Here is an 11,678-nt window from a genome sequence, read left to right as displayed (position 1 = left end):
CGAAAAAAAATTTTTTTTACCTCTACCAAATGTTCCCTAAGTGCAAAAGTGCTGGAAGAAAACAGAGTGAAGTTAAAATTCATATATAATAAAGAAAAATATATATATTTTAAGAGTTTGATGTTTGTCATTTTAAATGACATAAGTTATATCATTTTAGGAGAGATAGACACAGAAAAATAGAAATCATGGGAAAGAAAGTTGGTGGTTTTTTTTAATTTAAAATTCAAATTTTCTGTGTCTGTATCTCTCTTAAAATGACATAACTTTCTGTCATTTAAAATGACAAACACTTTTCCTATATTTTAAAAGAACACACACTTAGATCATTTATAAGAGAGATAAACAAAAAGAATGAAACTTACACTATTATTTTTATTTTTTCAGTGTGACCCACACATTTTTATATCTACCTCTTTTCTAAAATAACCTAAGTATGTATCCTTTAAAATGACACACATTTTTTCTATATAATAACGTAAAACTATTATGCAATAGTTTCTGCCACCTACAGAGTATTTTTGGGAATATACAGTGGCTAATTTTTATTTTTATTTTTAATTAGCGAGTCCCATTTTTTTTAAAAAAAAGAGTCTCTGTGGCAAATATACTTTTTCTAATCAGTTTTTTATGATCACAAAGAACTTATCTAATTAATTATATTTAACCTAATTAACGAAAGAAACAATATGATGTTCTAAGATGTAATGATATTTGAAAATATTTCAATCGGTTTATTACTTTGCAATTAATCCAATTTAAAAATATTTTAACTTAAACATGTAATGGCGTTTATAACGCCAATATCAATATAGATGACGCTTTTAGTATCAATGTTAAACACATTATGATGCTTTTTGTGCCAATAAATAATACATATATTTTTTTTTGGTATTACATAAAGTCACTTTAAAAGATTTTTTTTTCAATAGTCTAAATGTGAATTACTTTATCAAGTTGTATATTTTAAAATGTAATTTTTCCTCTTCATACTCCTTTATGATTTTATCGTTATTTAATGAAACCAGTACAAAACAATAATTTGTCATAATTTTAATAAAATAAAATTAAAAAAAATATTTTGTGACTCCCACTAACGTGCGCCAACGGGGGTTGCATAGTAATTAACGTGCACCCCAACACATTTTTATCTTGGGTTGAATTCGAAAGGGTTTTCGCTCAGTGTTCTCATTCGGTTCATTCCTACTCTTGCTTATCAACGATCTTCCATGGCTGAACCCACCACCTCCGATACTCGCTTCAACGTCTCTTCTGCACCTCCATTTCAGATCTCCAAAGGTCCTTTCTTTGCTCCGATTATTTCTTTTTATTGTTTTTTTTTTTCGATTCTCTTCCGTTCCGTTTTATCAGTTCCGCACATAAACCCTAGCTTCCCTGGGCCACTTATTTTTATTTCCTTTATGTCAACAACCGAAATGCAGTTCATTTCTCTGTTCGAGCTTAGGGTTTTGATTTTGGTTTCGTGTACGGATTGGGGAGGTTAGTGACATTGACGAAATCGTCGATAACTGTTTGAATTTTGAATTACCTGATAATGCTTCATTTTCCCTCTTTTATTCCGGGTTTGTGCTGTTTTCTTTCGTAAACTTGAGGTCTAGAAGGTTATAGAGCTTTACATTACACTAAACGTCACTGTTTTTTGATTTTTTTTTTTTTTTTTTTTTGAAGATACTTGGTGGATTTCACTATTCAGGTTGTATTTTGGCGAATACTAATTTCCTAACGGTTGAAATCCCAAAAAAATTTGGTCTTTTGATGTTGCTTGATATACTGACTGATAGTGTCGCTTCTCTCATTTTTTTAGCATGGTTGATTGCGTCTTTTATTTTTTTGGAACCTTCCATGCAATATAATTCTCAGGTATACATACTTGTCTGATTACAGTAAGATATTAATGCATGTGAATTTCACTTGAATTAGTTATAAATACTATGCTAATATGCTCCATAGGGATTGATCATATTGCTCATTGAGTTGGTGAAAATTGGTGAATGAAAATCACTTTACAATTGTCTAAAGGGAAACCTAGTGCTATAAAGCTCCTCCACAGTCTAGGGTCCGAGGAAGAGTCAGACCCTTTGTGTAGTTATATAGTAGGCAGCCTTCTCTTGCAATTGCAGGAGGCTGATTACATGAATCGAACCAATGACCTCTGATTCACATGGCAACAATACTAACCATTGTGCCAAGGCTCACCTTCCACTTTATATTTGTATGCTTTCACATAAATTTGGATGGTTGAAGGTGAAGTTTAACCCCTTTACCCTCCACCCCGTCACTTTTGGCCACATTAAGGCATCATAGTTATTTTCTACCCTCTATACCAACCAATTTCAACCTTGGGTGAAAATCAAAACATTTGTATTCCCATCTGTTTTCACTTCTTTCTGTATCGATGTGGATTCATAGTTCTATTTTACAGTTTACGGCATGTTGTTACTTTTCCAATGGTCTGACCTGTGTAAGACTTAGCACTATAATATACCCCATAAGGCTTAGCACCTTATTGAGAACTATAAACCCCAAAAGCACAACCATCTAACCTGCTAAGTGCTAACTGTGATGCTAAAGAGGTAAATGGTTAGAATGTTGAACTACAACTGTGCTTTATAAATCTGTTTTACAGCATGTTATTGCTTTCTTATTTGATGTGTATTATTAGTGAGAAGTTAATCTTGCTTTATAATGTTTTTATGTTGCTTCAATGTTAATAAATGCGTTGAATCTGAGATTTTTTTTTTTATCTTTTAGTTTTTGTATTTTCACCATGATGTTCAAAATATTTGTATTTTCAATTTTATCGGCCAAGAGATCACAAGCAAGAACTTTTCCATTTCTAGTCACATTGAAAATGGAAGACCTTTGTGTTTTTCTGTTTCAAGATTCTTGGCTCATAACTCAATGTTGTTAGTGTTACCATTTTGAAAAACATTTCTTCATAATACTGGCTTTCATTAGGTCTTTTGGTTTCTAGTTAGCTTGTACGTGCCTTTCTTAATTTATTTATTTTATCTTTAGCTGCTTGGCATTCTTATGAATGCACTTATTTTAAAGGTCATGCTTGTATGCAGATGTACTCATCATACGGGCAGAACTGTATCAGGCATACATGAAGCAGATCCCAATCCCTAGTGATCGAGGCTCAGTCATCCCATTTACCTCATGGATGGGATTAGGCAGATCCATTAAGCAGTTATATGGGCAACCTCTTCATTACCTCACAAATGTCCTCCTTAAGCAATGGGACCAATTGAGAATTGGCAGTGAGGATGAATATAAGCCCTTAGACAACATAATTCATCCGTGCAAAGCTGAAGCCACTATCTGGCTCATGGAAGAAGTACATCGACAAACCTCATCGCATGCGCTTATCGCTGAACTCTGGATGGTGGATCCGATGTACCATGGTTTTATTGATTCCATTTTCCCAACATTAAAGCACACCTCATGAAGCCATTTAGTTTAGTCTTTAGAGGCGTTGTATGGTAACATGTAGTAGAGATCCTGAAGAACCATAGAGAGCTTAAAACAGTAGAGCACACCTCATGAAGCCATTGAGTTTAGTCTTTAGAGGCGTTGTATGGTAGCATGTAGTAGAGAGATACTGAAGAACCAGAGCTTAAAACAGGACATCGTCCATGCATAGAACATGATCTGGCCTATCCCAAACTGAAGTTTAGTTTAAGAATGTTATCTTTTGTCCATTAAAAATGTTTGTCATTATAAACCAGTCTGTCAAATAGCAAATACTTACCTATTTGTATATAAAAACTATTAAAAAAAACTCACGTCCTCGTTGAATATACTTTACTAGTTTTCTATTATGTTTAATAAAATGAGGTCATCAGCGCCACCCAAAGTGGGGTACTATAGATGGCTTTCCAACACTTGAGCTGGATTTAGATAACGCACTTGGAAGACAGGTTCGTGCTATTAGAAAAACAAATTGGCCAATTGGTACGGATTGTTCCAGTTTAGTCGTGTTTTCGAGTTTGAATATGCAATTATGATAAAAATTTAATAAGAAGAGTTTTGTTATCTTTATGATCCTGTGCGGCTCTACCTGATTAGTTAATTATATAAAAATTGGGTGAAGAAATTAGAAAAAACAAAAAACAAAGTGGAGATAAGAGAAGATTTAGAAGTGATTCGGTGAGGACATAAGCAACATTCTGTGGGCCTGCGCCATCTGTTATTCTCTATCCAGAAGATTTTCCTTATCATCAGTATCACTGCCCATTATCAAAGAATAATAATAATAAAAAAAAAAAGCGCCATCAAGTAAAGGATTATAGGAGGAGAAGAATGTACCAAATGAATGCGATGTTTTTATTCTGCGAAGAAATTTTTTTCTCTTTCTTTGTCCAAATCCAGTCGAATCCAACTTTCTTCATTCTAGTTCCTTTGACAGCTTAATGACAACCCAAACCCAGCTTGTGAGGACCCACCCGGCCACCCCTAAGCAGGCCCATTTCTACGCTTAAATTAGATATTTAAACTTAAAGGGTTCATTTTTAAAAAAAATTTGTTATCGTATTATTTTCTTAAAAGTACAAACTAGTTATTAATTTAGCAAATATAGCAATATATGTTTTTCATATTATGATTTTAGTCCTTTATTAAAATAAATATAGTAATATATGTTTATATTTAAAAGATCAGTTTAAGAGTTTTTTTAGGTAAAAATAATATAGTATTTTCTTTCTTTCTTTCTTTTTTCAATAATAAAAATTAACAAATATGTAAAAGGAGGATAAAACAAATATTGAAGATTATTTACATTATAAAGTTGTAAAATATTATCTACGTTATTATTTTATAAGTTACTTCTAAAAAAAGAGACAATAATATTTGATGAGTGTAGCTCAGTTTGCAATATATACGCTGAGTAAGTGGAAAGAAAATCTGAGTTCGATTCACTAGTAAATTTCTTTTTTTACTTTACATTTTTTTTGCATTTGTTATGCATTAAGTGAAACTTCTATCATTTAGTAGTAGAATCACTAGAAGAAAATTATAGCTCATCTCATTCATTTGACAGTCGGATTCTTATGACTTAATTGAATGAAAATATTTATCTTAAAAAATGAAGTCAGGATTCTAATGAACATCAAAAGTTGTTCAAAATTAGTTGAATCATTTTTTCAACGTTGCATTTGCTAGAATAACAATGAAACAGAAGTTCAATTCTATCGGCTCGTAATAAGAGTGGTGGAATCATTTCAAACTTTATTGGGTAATTCCAAACTTTAATCGAGAAATTCGTACACTAATTCATATCTATAGACTATAATGCAAACGAATAGCTAGGCTATAAGATCAGTATAATTGAACCACCATGGCACCATACTATATGCATAAAGAGTAGAAGACTAGAAGCTCTTTTACGAAAGAGAGGAGAATCAGACACGACCAAGACCTCCCCAAATCCAGTCCCTAAAATGTAAGGGTGTCTTTGGGAGTTATTGTTTGGAGGAAAAAAGAAGAATGGAAAAGGTTTTACTTATGACTTCCCCTTTTTTTTGTGTTTAACAAAATGAAGGAAGGAAATTAGAGAATTTTATAAAATCTTTCAAAATTCTTCTCACCTTTAAAATTGGAGTTCCCCTAATTTGGAGGGTTTGAGGGAGATTTTTAACTCTGAAAAAAGTGGAAAATAAATAATCTTCATTTTCGTTCATTTCCTTCCCCTCTCGACTTGTAAAGATGGCAATATGAGACCCGATGGGTCAACCCGCTAACTTGCCAAAACAGGATGGGTTGGATTACACATTTCAACCCACGTACTCACCTCAACCCGCCTCGCCTAGTTGCAGGTCAAAACGGGTTCGTGGCGGGTTAGCCTGTTGGGTCAATTTTATTATTATTATTACTATTTGGTAATATTTTATTTGTCATTGTTAGGTAGTAGTTTATTTCTCAATAAGCTGTTATGATATCCAAATTTTTTTTTATCTTAGTACTCCCCTAGAAAAATAAAGAAGAAAAATTTTATTTATGACAAAGACTATCCATATATGGAGGCAAAAATAAGTTCTTAAATAATATCTTATTGAATATTAGCATACATTTAGGCTTGAGTTTGAAAAAAAAAAAACGGGAGTGTGACATGAAAATAAGTAATATTATAAAATTCATAATATATAATTTATTTTTAATTATTTTGAATTTTTTAAGCAGGTTGACCCGCCAACCCACCATAAAACAGGGTGGGTTAAGTTTTTCAACCCATATTCAAAAGGCGGGACGAGCCAACTCGTTTTTGGCAGGATAGCAGTGGGTGGGGGCGAGTTGACCTTTTTTGCCACCTCTATGTCGAGAGTTTCTTATGTGCAACGGTCGTATATACATCTCTTCCATTTTTGGATAAAAAGTTAAGACTCAAGGGGAATTAGGAAAAAATATTTGGATTGAAATGAGATAATATTTTCCTTTTTTAGCAAGGAGGAGAGCCCACTTTTGTATAACCATAGCACTCAAATAAAATTCCCTCCCTCCCCCCTTAGATTTCTTTCCCCTCCAAACTGTCAGACATATCCTAAAGGTATGTTATGTTTCGAAGCTCGGGACCAATGGAGTTGAGTATAATAGAAGGCTATATCTTAGGTCCCTCCCTTGTTTGGGTGATGAAATAAAAAAAAAAAAAAAAAAAGGCCGAAATGAAGTATTAAATGGGGACCTGTTTATGCAAGTTTTGCTGCTACTTTAATTTCCACACCCCCCACCCCCACCCACTTAGAGAGTGAAGAGAAATAAGAATTATTCTTTAGTTAAAAATATATTTAAAGCTATAGAATTATCCATTTCATTCTCAAATAATGAATTTTGGGATAATCATCCTTTATAATGGATTCAAGAGTGCTCAAATCAAATTAATCGAATAATTGTTAAATCAGTGAATATATCCAAATGAACAATCTCTTATTCCATATTATTTTAGACATTTTTCATTTTATTTTATTTCATTTTAGTTGACACTGACCTCAAGTTTTCAAGATTAAAATGTGATACTATACTCTATTCACTCTTTCAACAAGTCTCTCTCTCTCTCTCTCTCTCTCTATATATATATATATATATATATATATATATATATATGGAAAAACTACTCTTATGCTACATGTGATAACTTTCTCTCCTGCACACCCTTCGATAACTGTGCCACCTTTTTCTTTTTTCTTTTTCAAATGGTAGAGCCTACAAATTTATCTATATGACATGGGATTAATAAAACCATATATATATATATATATATAAATAAAGAGATATAAGTGTTTAGATTAAAGGTATAGATGTCCTGCAATGATACCAAGGTTATGTTACAGGAGATTTAGTAAATAATTTGACTAAAAACAAGGTTCTCGACACCAAGCTAAAAATTAAGGAAAATTTGTACCAAATAAAAAAATAAAGGAAAATCTTGCATATAAACTTTCGCAGCAAAACTATTTCGCTGTACACACATGATAACAGTTCTCCATAACAATTTAACAAAGCCATGCTGACAGGATTTTGAAAACAAAGCTTTTAGAATGAATGCAATACTTTATATTATAAATAGGGATTAAACTTTTTTTATGTTGTAGGAAATTATCTCCTACATATACATAAAAGTATGTGGAGTTTTGTGAAGAAAAAAAAAAAAGAGAAAAAAAATATATCTTATACATTTTTATATACGTGTAAGAGATAAAAGTATTTACCCCTTATAAAGAAGGGAAAATTATTTGTCCTTTTAAATGACACAACTTATATCATTTCACTCTCACTGTTGAGATATATGGTCCCACATTGGTTGTATAAGCAACTAATGTGGAGTTTATAAGGCCTTAGGTACTCCCACCCTTTGAGCTAGCTTTTGGAGTGGTATATCTCAAGGTTCTTTACATGGTATCAGAGCTTGACTGACTATAAGGTCACAAGTTCGATCTTCACCGCCCCCCACTTTTAAGTGGAATTAAAATAAGAAACACAAAAAAAGATAAACCAAAAATTGGGTCTGTGCAATTTCACGCTTCTAGTTCAAGTTCAAAGGGCTCTTGCGTGAAGGGGCGTGTTGAGATATATAGTCTCACATTGGTTGTATACGCAACTAATGTGAAATTTATAAGGCCTTAGGCACTCCCACCCTTTGAGCTAGTTTTTGAGTGGTGTATCTCAAGGTTCTTTACACTCACAAAGAGTTGAGATCCACACTTGTATTTTTTTTTTCCACTCTCTCCCCCTTTATTTATCTCTTTCACTCTCTTAAAATGACATAATTTTACATCCTTTGAAATGACACACATTTTTTTCCTATAAATAAATAATGTAGTGGACACCGAAGTTTCTGTTCCCGGTAACGCGGTTGCATTCTCCTCGCACGTGCACAACTGAAGCTCTTAGATGGTCCCCATAAGCCCAATTGTTAGCAGGCTTGGGCCTGTCGTAGGTTTCACATCTCCCTCCAAAGTATTGAGCCGTCGAGCCCAAGAAAGACCAAGCAACACCACTCTTAATTGTAATGTAGGCTAATTAATCATTTTAATGCTGAACTTGAGCTAATCATTAAAAAGAAATGGGATAAAGTGTCATATGAGGACCATAGTATCAAGGAAAAGAATATAAATAATGTTAGAGGACAAGTAATAGTGATTAGCTAAAGTGATTACACAGCTAAGGTACTATATATTATTTTTGTCTCATGGAAATAAAAAATCATGTGTTCTGTGCACAGAAAAATTAAACAAAATAAAAAGGATGAGAGCTATTACAAAGATTATAGTTTTTTTTTTTTTTTTTTTGGGTGAAAGAAAATTATCCGTTTTTACTTTTTACTCACTCAGTTTCGCCCTCCTTTCGTTTTCAGCTCAATATGGTATCACTTTTTTTTTTTCGTGAATAAAATATCATTTCAGGATGGTAGCAAGCGTTATAGTGTTCGAAGTTACAACTCACCACTAACTCTTGAAGGATACATTTAAACCCACCAATTTTGTTGCTTTTGCCTTTTTAATGATAAATTAAGTACAATCCAAGTGAGTTTGTATACAAACCTTAGAGAAAGCAATGCTTGTGAGATACTTCGATTAAAGACAAAGCAAAGCCTAATATATAATTTTGTTTATGAGTATTTGAGGTATTTCTCAAAAAAAAAAAAAAAAAAAACAAGTTACAATATACCAATTGCAAAATTGATTTAAACAGAGACAATAATTTAGCTGACAATATAGTCATCCTTTAAACTCATGTCTATATAGAAGAAGTTTTCATATGATAAAGGTAATGAGTTAATTAGTCCCTACGAGTACATGATCGATCTTTAGCGATACGCAAAACTCAATCAAGAAAATAAACAAAAATAAATTAGTTTTGAGTGTATGTACTGAGATAAATTACTCTTCATAATTTGTGGTACCAAACTTCTGAAGTAGTGTATTCATATTACAATTAAGCTTTGTGATTATCTAAAGAAAAATAAAAAAAAATAAAAAAGGAAATACAAATTGTCCATAGGAACCTTATCTAATTAAAGATGAGGAATGATCCGTTTAGAATTTTTTTTTATAATTTTTATAAACTACACTTTATACTCTTAGAAATATATAGTGTAACCTAGTGTACTTTTAGGAGTATATAGTATAATTTGTAAGAATTTGTAAACAAAAAATTTGTAAATATAACCCTCCCCGTTAAAGATAGCCTTGTTTCTAATATTTTGCAAAGACAATAAAATTTCGTTCTATTATCTTCATATGTTGATAGCAAAAGACTACCTATGACACCTTTCACAGCTATGAACACATAAAAGTTGAAACATAGATAAGGTTCCCAGGCAGGAAAAAACACTAAATGGGAAAGATTGTTAACTAAGGACCAATTCATATTATTTTACATATATTTATATAAAATCATTTTTTTATTTCAAACTTACAGAAAAAACCAAAATCATCGTGTTAGAAAAGCGTCAAGATGATGTTTCTACGGATAATCATGGGTTCTGTTTGATAATTGGAAGTGGGAATAACAACTCATTTTGATATATCCAAATATTTAAAATTGGGATTTAATTTGAACTTTGGACTTTAGAGAGACCCTTTGATCAAGTCATGATATATGCAATATATCCTATATAAATGCAGCTAATAGAAACATCTAATTATCTATGGCGTGTTTTTGGAGGGTCCTAAATTACGATTGCTAACTAATCATGGTTTAACTCCCATAATTGTTGGCGTTTGTGAATGCAAAGGATTCAGTGCCAAACTTACAGTTAATGGTTATTGATTAAAGGAATTAATAATATCATGCATAATAAAGCAAAACCATAAGGGATCCACAGTGAGGTGTGGTGTTGCAGAGATGGACCACATATTCAAATCAACATCCATCTTGATTCTTGACCAAAGACCAAATTGCATATCACAACCCAAATGGTCTGTGTGCCCACCATGCACCTTCTCCTTCATTCTTGATGCTGGCAGTGGGAATGGAAAAGGAGAATGTCACTGAATATATACTATGGCTGTATATAATGGTGGAGCCAGAAAATTTTATGAGAGGGAATGATAAATTCAAAGTTGACATTAATTTAGGTAGGGTAACGTACTAGTCGGTTAATATTAGTTGATTTGAAAAATTCTCTAAATTTTCTTCCTCGGCGAGAAATAATAAAAATGAAAAGGGTAAACCTATGTTAAGCACTTCCTAAGTCACATCACATTTGCTCGAAATCGACAATTGCACAATACATATAAGGGTTCGTTTTTTTTGCAGTTATTGTAGATAAGTTATTTGCGGTAAGTAGAGATGGCAAAACGGGCTTGGCTCGGCGGGCTGAGTTTTTCAAGTCATCTGAAAAGCGGGGCGAGGCGGGGCGGGCTCATTTTTTGGCGGGTTGATGGAGGTCATAGGCGGGCCGAGGCGGGTCAGTATAAAATAGGCTCGGGCTGGCGGGCCAACCCGTCAAACGGGGCGGGGCGGGTTGACTCATTTTTTGGCAGGTTGATGGCGGGGTGGGGCGGGGCGGGCTGCCCACTTTGCCATCCCTAGCAGTAAGTCCAATACGACGTTATTTTGGTACGCAAATCATGGTGTTTTTGTAATTTTAATTTATTTCAAGATTATAATAGTCTTTATATTTATAATTTTTTAAGATTTCAATACCAAAACGACGTCATTTTGAGAATAAATACAGATACCTTATCTGCATTAACTGCAGAAAAATTTTCCCCTACATATAAATTGAAAAATGAAAAAAAAAGGGGAAGAAAAATTCATTCAGAGGTTTATCCTGATTAATCCAATGTAGGGTTATGCTCAGCTTATCTGTATTATATTCATTTTATTACCACTCGTTACAAGTCATTCGATTTATAAAGAAATATAAATAGGATTTGAAAAATCTTAACAGCTATTCATGGATCTTAGCCCAAACTACTAATTTTATGAACGGGATTTCATTTGGCTTTTTGCTGACCTAATCAACTTTTTGCTGACCTAATCAACAAAAATCATAATCTAAATGCGAAGTATGAGTGATACTCAATAATATTAACCAGTGGCCATTACCTAGCCATAAAAATCACTTTATTCATTAAAGTTAAACGCCATTACGACCTCAAAGGTGGGGCACTGAAAGTTCGATTTCCACCCAATAATATTAGAGGTGTAGCACG

The 11,678-nt window shown here is 32.8% G+C and overlaps 1 protein-coding gene across 1 annotated transcript; it reads left to right on the top strand.

Moving 5' to 3' along the window:
* Positions 1-1,167: 1,167 nt before the first annotated feature.
* Positions 1,168-3,846, top strand: LOC133313869 (protein RDM1). Its single transcript, XM_061515282.1, has 2 exons — positions 1,168-1,299; positions 3,093-3,846. The coding sequence occupies exons 1-2, from the start codon at positions 1,230-1,232 to the stop codon at positions 3,470-3,472; spliced, it is 450 nt and encodes a 149-aa protein (XP_061371266.1). The 5' UTR covers positions 1,168-1,229; the 3' UTR covers positions 3,473-3,846.
* The last annotated feature ends 7,832 nt before the right edge of the window (positions 3,847-11,678 follow it).

Source organism: Gastrolobium bilobum, unplaced genomic scaffold (genome assembly GCF_033153095.1).
Source record: "Gastrolobium bilobum isolate Gb01-03AN ecotype WA unplaced genomic scaffold, APGP_CSIRO_Gbil_v1 utg17977, whole genome shotgun sequence".
In the NCBI taxonomy this organism is placed as follows: domain Eukaryota; kingdom Viridiplantae; phylum Streptophyta; class Magnoliopsida; order Fabales; family Fabaceae; genus Gastrolobium; species Gastrolobium bilobum.
The sequence above is the reverse complement of the archived record's forward strand: the minus strand, read 5'-3'. Positions and strand labels throughout refer to the sequence as shown.

Bases quoted from the DNA above. Each gene is read 5' to 3' on its own strand.
- LOC133313869 (XM_061515282.1), top strand. From the start codon at position 1,230: ATGGCTGAACCCACCACCTCCGATACTCGCTTCAACGTCTCTTCTGCA. The intron at 1,300-3,092 runs GTCCTTTCTTTG...GCTTGTATGCAG, and splicing joins TCCATTTCAGATCTCCAAAG to ATGTACTCATCATACGGGCA.